General features: G+C 50.9%; 1 protein-coding gene across 2 annotated transcripts in view; it reads left to right on the forward strand.

Moving 5' to 3' along the window:
* The window catches only part of PACRG (parkin coregulated), a 432,512-nt gene that overhangs the window by 305,290 nt on the left and 110,014 nt on the right, over window positions 1–17,208 (forward strand). Inside the window, exon 6 of one of the 2 annotated variants that reach the window (XM_006915042.1) lies at window positions 8,538–8,555. The exons of the other annotated variant lie outside the window; for it this stretch is intronic. Within the exon in view, the coding sequence (XP_006915104.1) occupies window positions 8,538–8,555 (18 nt within the window). The remainder of the gene's footprint in view (window positions 1–8,537; window positions 8,556–17,208) is intronic. 2 annotated transcript variants of the gene reach the window in all.

Raw genomic sequence — 17,208 nt, forward strand, 5'->3', positions numbered from 1 at the left:
GCCAGACTGCAAAATTATCGGATTAACGAGTACTGCAGTACTCAGATTTGTTCTGCCTGTCACCCGCCGGTGCATTTGATTGGGACCTTAGACTCGAGCTGGGGCGCTGTCACACTTGATTTTAAAGTCTTCCTGAAATACGTAGGACACCGAGCTTACAGACACAAACCTAGACTTAAATCTCAGTCTTTGTGTTAACTGAGTAGCCTTAGACAAGTCACTGCATCATTCAAAGGCCCATGGTGTTGACCGTTGATGTTGACCTTATTCTTGGAGGGCATCTGTGGTCATTTGAGAAGATAATGCGAGATCGGTGATGGATGCATGGAAGGATGGATGGGTGGAGAGGGAAACGGATGGATGGATGGATGGATGGATGGATGGACAGACAGACAGACAGATGGATAGAGGAGGGACACTGTAAAGTACTAGACAAGGTAAAAGCATCTATTAAGCATCTCCTCAGTGTGTGGCATGTATGCTGGTTGTACAACATCTAAAAAAATTAAGAGACCTAGTTTCTATCCTCAGGGGCTGACATGTATGACAAGCGCTACAGGGTTACAAATAAAATGCAGGGGAGTACGGCTCGATAAATTCCAGACAGGAATCTTGAAAGGGTCTGCTGAAGAAAAGCCATAGAGAGGGCTTCGTTTTCTCGAGATGAGCACTAAATGCTTTCTTGGTAGAACAGCCCAGCAAAGATACACGCACAAAAAAACACCAGGAAGAAAGCAGCATGTGTTCAGAAAACAGCCATGTTCCATAGACCCAGGGTGCAGACAGGGACCAGAGCCGAGGAGCAGAGGGCACGAAGGCCTTGAAGATGCCATAGGACAGAGGCTTGACTGGAACCCAACGAAGACCAAGCCGAGGAGTTTGATTTCACACCGAGATTCAAGGAGGAACAACTCACAGGAAGTGACTTCATTCACTGATCTCCCGCCCCTTGCGTATTGTTGCCTGGAGGCACTAGGTACTAGGAATACACTGGTGAACTGGACTGGCCCTCCCCTCAAGGAGACTGCTGCGTGGTAGGGGGAAATGCACAAAGGCACCAGAAAACTCCACCCTCACGATAAATGCTGTGACGGGGTGAGCGCAGGCACCCGGGGGGCCGGCGCTGGGACGTGAGTGCAGCTTGGAGTCTCCCCTGCCTTGCCCACAGCCTTTGGGGAGGGAGAGAGCGTCGCCGAATGGGGCCACTGGGACGAGAAAGCGCTTCAGACACAGCCATGGCCCAGGGGGCAGGTCGGGAGCTCACTTAGGACAGATGGAGGGGCGAGAGGCATCCTCGCGTGCACAGCACGGCAGCTTTTTTAAAATTTTTACCAACAGGGTTAAATACAGAACGTACTGAAAACCTTTATCACTCAGCATAACACGAGTTTTCCTCTTTGGTCTCCTCGGGTTTGTCAGTGAGCCCCCTTAGTTCCTGCCACTTGCAGATTTCCCACCGGGCAGATGCGGCGTCTCAGGTAGCGCAGCCGCCCACGCCCTCGGCCGCAGGAGGTCGGGTTTCCACGCCGGTCCTCGCCCAGAGCGCGCAGCCGCTTTGGGCTACGGTTTGGGCTCATTTTCTCTGCATCTGCGACCCCGCCACTGACTTCCTTCTCTCCCCGCTTTCCCCTCTGACTGTCTTGTCTGTTCCATTTGCCCTGCACATCGGAAAAAATGTAGATGAGAATCAGCTCTTTATTTCAACGGCAGTGAAAGAATTATTTTGTTAATTGGCGTATTGATATCCCAAGAACCGTTTACTGTGCCAAGTTATTAGGGATAAGTAGACGAGGGGCAAATTAAACTTTGAATCACCTGTTCCTTTGGGCAAAATACATAAACCAAATTGACTGCAACCAAATGTCATATTATTTACATGGCGTTCACAATTTATTTTCCAGAAATGTGCTCAACAAAAGATTTGAATTTGCTCTTCAGCGTATAATGGATCCCACTTAATAGTGACGCTCTCTGTGTGCCCTTCTCCCTATAATTAAATCACATGGAAAAATGTCACAAAGCAAAATAAAATGTATTTATTTCAGCCGTATCTTCCCACAGCATGACATGAAGTCTGAAAAAAGAATCACTAAGCATTTTTATGCCATCTGTGCTGGTAGGGGACACATTCACCAAGCATGTCACTGTAAAATATTCCATTTTGAATTAAGCACAGTCTACTTATTACTATTATCCACGTCTGACACACAATAGTCCCCTGTTCTTATGCAGTATTTGTAGCCCAACTAGCCCACCACAATATCTTTTACTGGATTTCAAGAGACCCCAAAGAGGAATCATTGATTATCCATATTCATGTTAAAATTCCCATGCTTCCCCATCTGGATGAAGTTCTGAAAATATTTCCCAACGATTGAAATTACAGCTTCCCATAAGTAGAATATGGATCACTGTGACAATTTCAACAATCTTGCTATTTGGGGCTGATAATCCTGATTGCAGAAGGAGAACTAAACCTTCTCGAGAGTCAAAAAAGCTGTTGTTTCAGTTCGTTTATGGAGCAAAAAAGTGATACCCATGAAAACTTCTACTTTTCCAATGGACTAAACCTCAGGCTTATCCTCTGCCATTGTTATGGCTCGATTTTATGAATACTTATAGAAAATTCTATTTTCTGTGTTCAGTGAGGCCTTTGCTTAGTTTGTTTATGAGATGCACAGACCCTGTAAGCCTTTCAGGGGGCCACCCGATGGACTCAGCGGAGCCCCGGGTGAACTCAGAGTTCTGGGTGAACACGGCCCTTCCCCCAGTCTGCATCCCCCCGAGTTTTCTCCAAGGTGCCGTACATCGTGGCATTGTTTGGAGACGTATGAATAGTGAATTGGAACATTCTTTACACAGTAAAAGTATTTTATAACTATGTTGAGCTCCTTCTAGTTACAAATCTTCCCGAGTCAATAATATTCATGTTAAAACTTTCAAACCTCACTAAATTAAGAAGATATGATTTACTTAAAAATAACTTAACATAAAATTATACCGTCTTGGTCATGACTATACAGAAAAGCTATGACTTTTCTAAATAAGTAAATTACATAGTTTGTTGTTAAATCATGGGCTGTGTTTACCGGTCTTAACTACTCAAAAGTCTGGAAAGATGTAAAGTCCCATGGTTTTTAAAGTCCCACTTTTCTTTACAGCCAACCCTGCTAGCTCCCATCAGTCATTTTTGACAGTGATAATGTAGTGAAAGTCACTTGTAAACTATTAAATGGGACACGAAAATGAGCCATTGTCACTAATAATATTATTATCGTTGAAACTGTGGCAGTTACTCTTTCCAGCATCGGTCCTGGAAGTTCCCGCGTGAACACGGTGGTGTTACATTTTTCTGTGGTGTTAAATGGATCATTTTAGCATTCTTTTATCCCCACTGCGTTTGAACTTGACCTTAAGTCAAGTTTTCCGTCTATGGCCTGTCTGTCCCTCACGTCATGGCTGGCGGGATCGGAATGAGAGGTACCAGAGCATTCTACAGGAAGTAGGATGGGCGGTCCGACAAACATTTACCAAGGCAGCAAATTATTTCTTCTTTAACCTTCTTCTAATCTAAACAAACAAACACACACACACACACTCACCTGAGAAAGACTTTGACCACATTTCTTTGAAAATGGTACTTTGCTTCTGCCCAGCTGTAAATTCCTTATCATATTTACCTCTTGGGCTGAGCTCGGGGTTTCAACATGTTGAAAGGGAAGACAACTTTCCCCAAAAGGAAAAAGGAAACCATTTCAAAGTTCTGACTTTTATTCCTGTGAGCCATATTTTCTGGTCACCTACACTGAATATTTTTAAATGAGAATTTCTGAAGTGTTAAATATTTATGACTCTGCTTTTCCTTCCTAACTTTTGTGCAGTACTGGAGATTCTGGCCATAATATTCTAGCACAAAATTAGATTAACGTTCAGTTTGAAAGTTTACGTACTGATTTTGCCAGCTGCAAAGGATGTCAATATTTGAGTAAAAGCTGCCAGGACGAAAGCTAATACAATTCAGTGGTACACATGGTCACGTCCTCTTTATTCCAAATCCGGAAGAGTAGAGGTGTCTACATGGTCCTGATTTTGTTATTGGTTGATTTTTCTCTGCTAAACCGTCTTTAGACCAACTACCGTGAAAACCCCAAAGTGTGAAGTAGCGTCGATCTGAATGAAAAGTTAATTGTAGTTGTACATTTTTTTAAATGAATGAAAATAGCGATGACCAGGATACATTCCATTCTAGGAAATATTATGATGAAGTTCCGTGCAGTGCATGCATTCCCACTGGACATCCAGGAGGCTCATCTAGAGTACAGGAAGCGCCCTTCCTCAGCCTGGAGGAAGGGAGGAAATGCTTGCGACGGCTGCCTGTGCCCTTAAATCCTTATTAAATAGCTTTACATTAAGGGTCACGTGCCTGCAGTTTTCTCCAGACGCCACCAGAGGGTGATCTTCCATTGTTGGTGCCGACCCAGAATCCTCTCCTCTCCTTAGAATCTGGACACGCGTCACATGTCACTCAATGATAAACCTTAGCAGCATAGTCCACTGCCGTAGGGTTGAGGCATCTTTTATTCTAACTGTGCTTCTCGCGCCCGAGGACTTGAAAAAGAGCCTGGCGTCAGACAAAAACACCTCGCCATCGGCTTAGACCCCTCCACGGTGTGCGCTGCGGGGCCATCTCCCTTGCTGTCTGTCCCGCACAGCGACGTTTGCGTCCACCGTCCCCACATCAGCCCTTCGCCCTCCCCCGTCTTCTCGAGGGCGCTCCAGGGCCTCCTCCTTGGCCACTGGGGCGGTTCTCCCGATTCCTTCTCTCATTGTCCCTTCCCTCTGCAGCCGTAGCCCGGACTGAAGCGGAAATCCCCACAGCACCCTACAGCGTAGCTGCCAAACGCCCACCCGGCAAAGGAACCTTAATGTAACCCGAAAGGGTCCCGCCTTCTGTTGGCTCAGCACGGGCCGCTCAGAAATCGTTGGGCTCGCGTTCTGCGAGCCAGGAGCATGAAGACGTCTGCGCCAGCTCGTCCTCGTCGTGACGTAGCTTCTCGAACTTTGCTTTTACACATCGGAAGATCAGAAAAGCAGGTTCTGCCACGGTGTTCAAAGCGAAGCAGCACGCGGGGTGGCCACGTCAGGACTCCATTTGGCGGACGAAGAGCCACTACCACGGACGGTCGACTGGGAAGAACTTCGAGGAAACTGAGTCGAGATGCGAGGAAAAACGCAAATCAAAGGGAGGAGCCCAAGGGAGGACAGCCGGGCGCCGGCAGCTAACGAGAGCCCGGCCCTGCGCTAAGCACGTCGCCTGCTGTGTCTCTTTTTACCTTCAGCGCCCAACGAGGTCGCGTTATCGCTGTTCCCAATTTACGGATGAGGAAACCGGGGCTCAGAGAGGCTGAACGATCCGCCCAAGGTCGCCCGGTGCTGGAAATGGGCCTCCGACCTCGGCCTGTCCTCCGAAACACAGGACATCGGCCACCCCCAGTGACATGTCAGGAACGTCCCAGCAAGTACAGCTTCTCTCGAGTGCAAAAAGGTTCCAAGTTCATTAGAAGGAACCTTCCCCCCAGCTTCTCACGACTCCCACGTCCGTGCTGGTCGGCGTGGCCCGCTGGGCAGGGACGAGGCGAAGGAACCGGGTGTCTGTAGGGCTGGAAGGAGGGGAGGGACGTGCGGATTGGGACAGGATGGCTTGGGCGGGCTCGGGGCTCCGTCACGAGGGTCGGCAGCACCGCCCTGAGCGCCCCGTCCAGGGAGCCAGGAGGAGCCAGCGCCTCTGGGGGCCAGGTGCCCGCGGAGCGGCCTCCCCGTCACAGACGCTGACACGGGGTTATTTTCACACTGGAATACGTCGGAAGGCCGTGACTTGGCGCACAAAGCCAGGGACCTGTGCCACGTTAGGGCCCTGTCTGTCCTCGGTCGTCTCCTGGGTGAGAGCCGCAGTTAACATGCAGATGACAAAAGTGCGTTCCAAACGCGGGAATGTCTCGTTATCATCCCGAGAGAAGCTCCGCTTCCTCTCCTGATCGAGCCCCAGTTATTTTAGAGCAAGGCCTGCGCCTCTTGGTTTATACTCAGACCTTGCGAACTGCTTTTAAATGTCTGAGTTCGCAGCCAGCTTTGGACTTTCGCGGCCGTCCTCCCTCGGTCAACTCCGTGTCCTCCCCCTCAACCCAGATAAGCCCGTCTTGACTTCACACGCAGCTCTCTAAGTGGAAGTCACCACAATACAACACGGGTAACCGGGCTTCTTTCTACATCCGTCCTCTTAATTGCTGACTTCACACGCAGCTCTCCAAGTGGAAGTCACGGATACAGCACGGATATACAACACGGATAACCGGGCTTCTTTCTACATCCGTCCTCTTAATTGCCAGGAACTGTGTCGTGCGTAGGCATAAGGATAAACAGCCATTTGCCCCGGAGAGAGCCTGTTTGACCCCGGTCCTTGAGGGATTTTTATTAGTGTCAACACACAACCTGAGATATAAACGCTTCTGCAGATTTTTTCCCCAGGAAATAGAAGGCAGCATCATCGATGAACACAATCCGTTGCTTCTTCCGCCTGTACTGGGTCCTGACGCACACGTGAGGGAGCTGGCCTTGGGGCATCGGGAGACGTGGGTTCAGGGCACGCTTCCTGCTCTGAGGATCTGCGTGATCCCCAGGGCATTCCAGGCTCTTGACTGCAATTCGTAATTCCTAAGACAGAGATTAGATTTCAAAATATTCATAAACTTTAACATATTCTTGTAATTCTAGGAATTAAGCCTAAGAAAATAAAAATGGTAAGAGACTTAAGTACTGAGGTAGTTTCAATTTGCTTTTAATAATAGTGAGAAAAAGGAAGTATGGAAATGGTTACTGTTTTATTCCTATGATGGAATATTATGTTGCCATGTAAACGAGTGAAAACACTTTAAGGACATGATATAATCATCATGATGTAATATTAAGTAAGCAATCAAGGTATAAAAACATATAATATAATCTTGACAGTGCACTGATATGTGTGTGTTTTAAAGTCACACACCTACATGCACACGCACACACGCACACACAAGTTAAGGACATGCACTTAAATGCCAGTGATGCTTATTTCTTGGTAGGAAGAGTAGAAACGATTGGTTTTTATTTTTTATCATTACCTTCGTTTACCATCTCCTCCATAATGAACTGTACAGTCAGACGGAAAAAAAAAGTTATTTTAAAAATACTAGACTGGTCTCGATTATCTCTAAATTTCTTTACAATTCTAAACATCCAGTCCATTTCCAAACCAATAAAAAAAATTCAAAACTAACGGATAGGTTTTGGAGTTCCAAGGACAGTTGCCTCTCGGATTAGACGCGTGCTGTGCGAGCACTCCGTCCCGCCGAGGCGAGGCCGTGGGGAGCTGCACCCCGGGCTGAAGGGTTCCACGATGCCTTTTAGAGACCACAACGCGACCCTCCTCGCTCGTGGCGCGGGAAAGCCTCTCTCCTTCATCTTCGAGCTTTCGAATCCCACAGTACAGTGGGGTCGCTCTACCCTCCGTAAGAACCATCACCAGCCTGGCTCTGCTGCCCGCCCCCCACACACACAGCCCCAGTGAGTTTTGCCTCGAGGCCTCCAGAACATGGGGTGGGGACTCAAGTCCCCGCTTTTCTTTTTGTAGAAAATCCATTTAAGGTGACTGCCTCCGCACTACAAAGCGAGGGAGTACCTCGGTGGGCGTCCGTAAGTTCCCAAACCAGCCGGTTCCGCCCACACTTGACCAACACTTCGTGAGTTCCTAGTTTAAACTTGAAGATCGAGCTTTGGTGTGCACGCCTTCCAGACCTTACGTCACCGCCCTGGGCCGCCGGTGTCAGGGGGTGGAAGGCAGAGAGGGTGGCCCAGCTCCCTGGAGAGCAGGCAAGGACTCCGAAGCAGTTAAGCAGTTCCTCGCCCATGGGCTCGTGGCTCAGGGGTGTATGCCATCCACGGTGCTGCGTTCCAACAGTTCTACTTACCTGCACAAAATTTCTTTCCCCTGTTACTTGGAGAGTCACGTGACTCTCCACGCTGAGCACAGACCAGAGACGCGGGAACTTCTGCGTTAGACTCAAAATCTCAGGTCCCTAGAGCCTGGCCACGGGTCCGCGGACACTTTATTCTCTTGTGTGCCAACCAGTCTATCTCGTTGTCTCCTGGCAAAACTGAGCCAGAGCTAGCTCATGGAAAGGGGTCTCTATTTCAGGGACCGTACGGGAAAAGCTCACAGTCCTCTAGAATTTGTCAGTTGTCACTGTCGGAAAATTATTCCACGTATTCAACTTAAGCCTCACAGAAGAGTTTGCGAGTTTCTTGTTATTCCATTGTCATTCGAGGTGGAAAACAGCAGCGGGGGGCGGGCGGAGCACTTCATCCCTATGGCCTCGTGCAGCCCCCACCACGAACATGGGGAGGGGGCCCATGTTTGTCTTTTGATACGTAAGGACGCTAAGCCCGGAGACGAAAGCACGGCTAGCTAGTAGCAGGGCTGAGCTGTCACCCAGGCCTGCCAGCCTCGCCTGCGATGCCATGTGGCTGTGTCCTTTAGTTTTGAAATTGTAAACGGTTTGTTTTCCTTCTTTCTTCAGCTTCCTTAGGGGAGACCATTCCAGTCTCTCGTCCTGTTTCCTGACCTGGGACACAGTCCCTCTAAGGTCACTGCTGCTGTCTGTTAGAAGTTCCAGTCTAGTGTTTTCCCCCGGGAGGGCCTTTTTGGGATAACCGGGTTTAGGCTGGGGAAAAGGGAGAGTTAATTTTAAAGCCTGGGGGAACAATGCCAGCTCCCAGATCTCTTGGGGGGGTGGGTGGTGGCACGATCTGGTTGAGAGGGGGTGGAAGAGGCTTCTCTTGGAGCCATGTGTGCAGAGCCGGCACAGAGTGTCACTTGGATTCTGCATTTATTTGCATTGGCTTGGCCGGGGAGCTCTAAGAAGGCTGCATGGAGTGGTTAAGGAACCCCCTACCCCTCCCCCCAACCACCCCCACACACAGCCACCTTTGTCACTGACGTTCCTGAGGAGTTTGGGTAAGAGTGATTTGGGGTGGAATGGCTCCTGGATTTCTCCGGTAGCCAGGGGGATGCACGAAAGCACTCACCACTGGGAATCGGGCCAAGCGCTTGCTGGGGTGCACCGTGGTCAGCGGGAAAGGGCCACATGCCACGTGGCCTGCAAGGTGCACCCTGAACCAGGATTTTCCCGGTCCCGGTCCGTTATTCTGTGTAACGTGACGAGGCGTAAAGCCAAATGGGGCTTGAGCGACACCCACCAGAGGGGGCGGGGAGCTCTGCTTGCTCAGGCAGTCTTTTCGTTGGTGGGTTCTAGCATTTTCCGTTTATAAGCCAACGTTTCGCTTCCGGGTCATAGTGGATCGCAAGGTAAACGGGCCTCTTCAGTTCTGCATGTCCAGCCTCGGATGCCGGACTCGTTCCTAGCTGGATGCTTCATCCTCCTCCTTGTCGCCCAGCGAACAGTCCGTCCCATTTATTTCTGAGCCCTCGACCTCATTTCAGGATGTTTGCTTCCCAGTCAAAACAGCCTTACTCGACGAATTCACAAAGCACAGGTAGATGCGTTGACAGTGAGTGTGACATCTCAGCTGCTCTACCTCACTTTTCCCTCCAGGTGCAGGTTTGGGTGGTCAGACCGCAAACAGCCTCAGTCTTTGTTTTGGGAGTTACTCCATTCCTTCAGGTGGCCATGCCCGCTCTCGGACGCTGAGGGTGGCAGGACGAGTCTACGACCCTACCCCTGAGTCTCTTGCGGTTACTGTCGCATCAAGGAAAGTTATGCCATCTGTAGGCTCGGTCACGAAAGGTGGCCTCCCTGTTCCTGAGCAGTGACGCTTTGACCCAATAATGCAGAACAAGGAGTCTCTTTATTTATCGGCTCGAGGCGCGGGACAGCAGCCTGCCGCGCCTTTGACGTCCTCGCATTATCTGTGCATCGAGTGACTATTTCTCAGACACCTACCAGGTGAAACAGAAAACGGATGGAGGCAGGACCATGCGGGTCGGGGAGGAAGAGGCACTCGGACGAAGCTGCTGTCTCTACGGAGACGGCCATCGCGTCCAGCAGGTACCTTGTCCAAGGTCTGTGGAGCGATGCCGCTGAAATCCACTGCCACCTGGCTTCAGAGATGACAGCGGCATCCCCAGGACGTTCCTCCCAGCTTCGCGAGCTGGCGGAGGGGAAAGACAGGGTCCGGGCCGAGGGACAGCACGAGGAGAGGCTTTGGACGTGAGCAGCACACGGCAGCGATGGCCACATGGAGGACAGTGGAGAGACAGGAAGTAGAAGAGACACGAAGGGTGTTCGGTGGCTGCCTGCGGACCCGTCCTGGATGCCACAGGCAGTAAGATGCCACCGCGTCTTTGCAAAGATGTGCGTGACTGGTTTGCTGACGCTGGATGAGCCAGGCTGGAGGTGACAGCTGCAGCCAGCGGACAAAATAGGAGGCTGAACCAAGGCGGGCAGCAGGGGAGCAGGGGGCAGTGGGAGACAGCTGCCAGCACACTTAGTGCGCAGTTCATTATCTAGAAGGTCAAGGGGAGATGGAGGGGGAGGGAGGCTTGGGAGCGTCCACATAAAGCCAGTAACTGCGGACGTTAAAGTGAACTGAATTACCCAAGTAAGCCTGGTGGTGGGAGAAGCAGATGGAGCCCAGGGCGGTTCTGGGCGTGAGGGGCAGGGGGTGGCCGAGCGGGGTGACGTGGGTCAGGGCCCGGGAGAGCACACCAGACATGCCTGTGTCAGAGAGGCCCCAGAGCCAGGTCTGGACAGAGGAGAACACCGGACACCCAGCCCAAGGACAGGCTCCAGGCTGCGGCCTTGGGCCACGCGGCCTCCGGGAGAGAAGTCACAGCAGAGCGGCAGGACCAGAGGGCCGAACACCGACCACCGGCGCCGGATGATAAACCCCTCTGGGAAAATGGTGATGATGGGAAGAGCCACGGATGGCTAGGGAAGAAATCGGAAGCAGGATTTGTGTGTGTGCGTGCGCCCATGTGTGTGTGCTCGTGTGTGTGTGTGTGCACACGTGCCTTGTGCACACCTGTGTGTGCGCACCCACATGTGCACGTGTGTGCGTGTGTATCCATATGTGCACGTGTGTGTGCCCGTGTGTGCCTGTGTGTGTGCATGTGTGTGCTCGTGTGTGCATGTGCGCACATGTGCCCGTGTGCACATGTGTCTCCATATGTGCACATGTATGTGTGCCTGTGTGTTGTGCCTGTGTGTGCATGTGTGTGTGCGTGTGCACGCACATGTGTGCGTGCCTATGTGCGTGCATGTGTGTGTGCACACCCATGTTTGTGTGCGCGCCTGTGAGTGTGCCCGTGTGTGTGTGTGCGTGCGCATGCACATTGTGTGAGCGTGTGTGTGCGTGTGCGTGTGTGTGGAGACGTGACCGTGTTCCCCAGCCAGCAGTCTCACAGATGGACCCAGGCAAGCTTGGTCCTCGTCAAAATCCTTCTGTGGCCTCGGACGTTGTCCTCGCTCCCCGTCGCCGTCATTCGGCCCACACTTGTCTTCCTCGCTGGGCCCTTTGTTCAGCAAGGGCTGGGATCAGCTCTATCTCGTCCGCCCCCTGACACTTAAAAGAGGCTCAGACGTGGTCACTGACCAAGTGACCGACTGGAGATTCAAGACAGAGCAGGGAGCATTCACGGGAGGAGGGTCTGGGCCGGGAGGCTCCAGAGGGATGGGAGGAGGGGCATTCTCCTACCCAACGCCAAGGCTGCCTCCCACGTCTCAGTGCACCCCAAGTCGGGCAACTAGATGTCAGAAACATCCACTCTCCCCACTTCCTTCATGGCCAAACCGCTGTTTGGTTCAGGGCGCTGCCCTTGGCAGCAGGATGGGACTCGCGGCCGCTCCTGCAGCTCAGTGCGGGTGTATCGAATAGGGCGTGGCCGGGAGCAGAAGGGAAGTGTGTGGCCTTCTGCTGGGAGAGCAGACCTCTCGTCCTTCCTTCCTCCTTCCCACAGCCTGGAACTCAGGTGAGAAGGCTGACGCTCCAGCAGCTATCTTGGGCTATGAAGTCATCTTGCGATGGGAGACACAAGGACGAAGTTTAAGTTCAAAGTAGGGGAGTCCGATCTCCCTGTGGTTCTGTGGAGATCTTGGACTTCATAATAGCCAGACTGACTCATTCCAGACTCGTATTAACAGGAGAGAATAAACATCTGTCTCGCCTAAGCCAGTATTACGTAGGGTTTTCTGTCATAGTCAGGCAAACCTAATCTTTGCTTTTAGACACATCGATAAAAGTGCGTTGTGTGTTGATAGGATGGGCTGCGTCTCCAGGCTTCCTGGGTGGGCGCCGTAATGACCAAATGTCCACTTCGGTCTCGCCCACGTCCACCCTACAGACACAAGAGAGAGAAGGCGAAATTAGGCACAGTACTTTTCAGCGTTTCGTGGAACTCAGTGTCTCTGGTGTTTCAAATTGCTGTTCGAAGATAAAACTCTTGTGTAATATGAGCAAATTTTGATGAAATTACATGTGACAATTCCTATTTGGGTTGATAGAGCTCTTTCTCTAAGAAGGCTGAATTTCTTCTGTTCTCATAAAATTAAAGTTTTTACTTTTCATTTGTTATGCGTGGGATTTTCAAGTTGATGAAATAAGTCACGGAGACTTACCTCTCGGGACTTAATCAAATAGTTTAAGTTTGAAACTGTGGGCTTCGATTTTAGAAATGAGTAGATGTTTCATGGTACAGAGCTTTGCAGCTTGCTGTGCGTTGATGTCTCGCGATTCCTCACTCACACGCCTCACCTCGGAGGTGAGGGGAACTGGGAACTGGGAAGGAAAAAAGCAATCATCGTAGCAAGTCTTCACCTCCTGTCCCGTTCACCCGCTGCGGAGTCGCTCTGAAGGACAAGGTACACGATCCCACAAGCACCCTGGGTTCAACCCACTCATTTAGTGTTCTTTAAAAAAAAAACAAACCTTGCGTGGCTAGCTATCCACGTGTTTATGGCTCATTCCCACCTAGACTGTGAGCTCCTGAGGGTGGGGACCGTATCACACAGTGCCTTGGGACTGTCTTAGCAGCGTCTAACGTGTAAGTCCAGGAATACGATCTAATTCTACCCCAGCCGTGTACCAGTGACATTCTGAAGCCTGGACGAGTCGGCTACTTGCCCAGGGCCACCTAGACGGGCTGCCGGGCAGGGCTGGCCCACAGTCTCCTGCAGTCCTCATGAGCATTAATCCCGACACTGCTGACTCGAGCCCCCCAGGGACTGTGCGTACTGTAAGAGGTCTTCCTGGAGACAGCGGTGCCTTCGATATCACTCGTGATGTCCACTCGGCAGCTCCGATCATGGTGCCCTGTCCACGCCACGGGCAACTTGGGAGTTTTGTTCTGTTTGCCCTCATTCTTCACCTCTTCGTCTCTTTGCTTTGCATCCCTGCTTAAGGAATTAAGTTCTTTTGCTCAAGATGAAGTTTTCGCTGCCCATTTCCTGGGTACGTTTGCTTTTAAATAAGCCACTCGCCTGACTAGTACTTGATGAAAAACGAGACGCTTGCAAAAATAAACACGTCTCTCCATTTGGGGAGCATGCTGCTGGGGTCTGTCAACAAGGATGCTCGTTAAAGCATCACGAAGCCGTCACAAGGTTTCCCGCTAACGAGTACTAGCCTCAGTGACGTCATTTACTTCTACGCCCCTGCAGTGAATGATGAACTCACGTCAGTTGTTACATAGGTTTTAATAAGTAGATCACGGAAGCACAGCTAGTGTCATCGAGTTTATAAGGGCTTTTGCATGGTCACCTGAAGCAATTTAATTTCCCATACTCTCATGAACAACTTACATGGTAATTCAAATATAGAGAGAAACCACAACCTGTTTCTTAGGTTGAAATTGTGCAGAAAATCAGATTTTACTTTTCGTCCCTCAAAGATTATCCACAAATGACCAACCATCGCTGCCTCTCGTGGAGCGACAGCTCCACAGTCACATGCCAAGTGCCGCATGTACTTTACCGAATTCGTATTTTAATTTCTATTTCATGTTGAAAGTTGGGGCTTAGCAGTTTTGACATGTACCCAGGGGCGCTCAGCGTGTATATAACAGTGAGCGCATGATCTGGACATGTCTGACTCAACGTCTGTCTCTAACTGCTCAGCTTTGCAACCTTCCCCCAGAGTGAAAGCAGCACTAAGTGATTTCGTCACCCGTCTGGGTACCTATGTGGGAGATGCTGGGCTTGGGGATGCTGGGCTGAGAGATTTTTCTGCCACATTGCTAGTGGATGCTGGAACCGGGATTTGAAACAAGATGGAACTGACTCTGGTACCTGCACACCTTCCCACTTCACTACCGTGAGGGCTAAAAAAAACCCTAATACCTTTTCCTGACCTTCTAGGCTTCTTCTAGCTGGGCCACTGGTCAAAGTAACCAAGAAAAATCAATAAGAGAAGGTAAAATGTTAATCCAGGCACAAGGCAAACTCCCATAAGTATGAAAATTCCAAAGACAGTGGGACACATTGGGCATATATGACATTTTGGACAAAGGAGTAAAAGGGGAGATGACGGGGGGTCTTAGATTTCAGAAGTGAGAATGTGGGACTGACAGGTAGTTGAGGAAGAGCAGAACACACCTGGCCGGCAAGTCCTTGCTGAGCAACCTGGGAACAATGGCACGCGGAGAACCTCCCTAACGGGCACCTGCCTGAGGCCCTGTCTACTGAACTTAATAAAAGTTAGGCTGAGGCGTCCCCCTGAGATTACCTTCCTGAAGCAGGGTTTTCTCTCTGCCTCCCTTGGACAGGAAGCGGGGGTGGGCCAAAGGCTCTTTCTGAGTCTTCTGTCTATCAATAACCGGCTTAAAGTCAATACCCCCACGAGGCAGCTTCCGGTGGCAAAGCTTTGGTCCCCTCCACTAGCCCAGCGTGGGCTGTCCTGTAAACTGAGGGTTGGCTAAAGAATACACGATACCGCCTTGTTAAACGGGAAGTGTTAGCAGACTTTTACCGACACACATGGCATCTCGCTGGTCACCTAAGTGATCCGGACGGCCACTTGGGGACAGCAGAGGCTCAGGGGCAGCAAAAAGCTGAGCGGAGACAGAGATGAAAGAGCCAATTCTCAATTATTCTGTGGGCCCCTAGAGACGAACACTGTGACCTTGTTCCCAGCCCGTGTCTCATGCCAGCTGTCCTCCCCCACCCCCTTCCTTAGCCACCACCCAAGGACTTGTCCCTGGAAATGTATCCGCATGTGCGGGGGAGAGAGGACTGGAGGTTATTTGCTTTCGGTGGCAAAAAAATATATGCATGTACCTTAGCCAGCCTTCGCTCTAGAAGTATTTTGTTTTGTTTTACAAACTAGACAGCAGCGCTTCATTATTAGTCAGTAGCTGACATTGTTGATTTATTTTCCACTCGGCTACTATAAAGGTGTTTTGAACTCGCTGAAGAAAAGTCCCCGTGCACGTCACAATGACCTGAGCTCCACCCGGTTGAAGGGGAGGCACAGCCACGTTCGGGAGATAGTGCAGAATCAGGACCGAGCCCCCTCCCCCCCACATACACCCCGTTCTGAGCAGCTTTGCACTGGTGGTCCTGCCTTCAGACGGGACCTAAAGCAAAGTTCATCCTGTAGTGACCCTGTCGCTTTACTGTTCCTAGGTAAGGTTTAGTGGCTCTCGGTCAAATTTCAACTCAAATAGGTCACCTAGGAACATTCTTAGGGCTTAACCTACTTCTTGCCTCCTGTAGTTCCAACTGAGAATGCCAGACTGTTCTAGGCCCTTCGCATCCCTCTGCCGGGCCGTGAAATACCTGCCACTTCTCTCCCGTTAAGGAGCCCCCCGCCCCCCACCCCGCCGCCCCCCGTGAGTGAAGTCATTGCTCCCGCCTGTTTCTGAAGCTTCGCATTTGCAACATCGGCCGATGGGTGAAGGTTACAGAAGGAACCTTGATACTTTTTGGCTTTGCTTAGATAGTTTGTTTTGCTTTATTCTGGTTCTCGTTGAAAACACAATGCAAGAACGGCCTTCTGTCTATGAAATCAGCCCAAACAAGGCTATCGGTGACGCCGATCGTCTTCTAGCCTGAGCAATCGCCCCCATTATCTGTGATGCCAAAGCCCGGGGTACATCCCGAAAGGGGCCTGCCGTTCCGTGCGGTGTCTGCCCTGCGCACCAGTCTCTCTCACACCCCGCAGCCTTCACTGGGAGATTGTATTTAATTAGTAAAATGAAGTGCGTGAGTGCACACGGATCCGGATACGAAACAGTTCCTTACCTAAACGGAAAACTTCCATCCGCGTAATCTTATTTTATCTTCATAAGTAACCTCGTGATGTAAATAGATCCCTATTTTATGGACAAGAAAACTGAAACCTGTGGGAGCTAATCGAGTCGTGCAGGCCGCAGGAGTAACAATTGGCACAGAGCACGGCCTCGCCTGGTGGTTTTGACTCAAGTCCCAACAGGGCCCCTGCTTTGCTGAGCGTGAGGACGGGGAGGTGACGAAGGCGCGGGAGGCAGATTCCGACGGGCCGTGCAGGTGGGCGGTTTGTGGAAGGAACGCGTAGGATTCGAATAGTTCAGAACACGTGCCCACGAAACGGTGTGGCCGGTCCAGTACATATCAGCGAATGGATGAGAATGGAAGGCATCTGCGATCGGGAAAATCATCTAAAAGGGCTGAGAAGGCCCAAGTTCCCCCGGCATGGTTCGGGGACACCGCGTGGGACGCGGGCCGCGGGAGAAGGTCCGTCTAGGGAGGGAGAGGGCGGCACGGGAGGCCCTCGGGGACTGCGGAGGGCGTCGACGGCCAGGCGAGAACATGCTGACCTTGCCGGCACTTCGTTACTTTTGACCAAAGCACTTTATCCTGAAAACAATGGGAAGTGACTGGCCACTCGTAGGGAAATGACATGACAAAACTCAGTGTTTGAGGAAGATGAGCAAGCGCGAAACAAAAAACGTCCACGCGGAGCAAACGGTGCCCCAGTTACAAGAACGTCAGCCGGTGCCCCTCTGAAGCCTGCCGTCAGCCCCTCCATCAGTGGGAGGCAGTAGATTTGAAGGTCAACCTAGCTGGAAGGGGCAGAGTAATAGAAAGGAAAGAAAGAAAGAAGGAAGGAAGGGAGGGAAGGAGGGCGGGGGAGAGAAACGCCTTTAAAACTTCCCAGTCTCGATTTGTACCCGAAGAGACC

This window comes from Pteropus alecto, unplaced genomic scaffold, assembly GCF_000325575.1.
Source record: "Pteropus alecto unplaced genomic scaffold, ASM32557v1 scaffold195, whole genome shotgun sequence".
Classification (NCBI taxonomy): domain Eukaryota; kingdom Metazoa; phylum Chordata; class Mammalia; order Chiroptera; family Pteropodidae; genus Pteropus; species Pteropus alecto.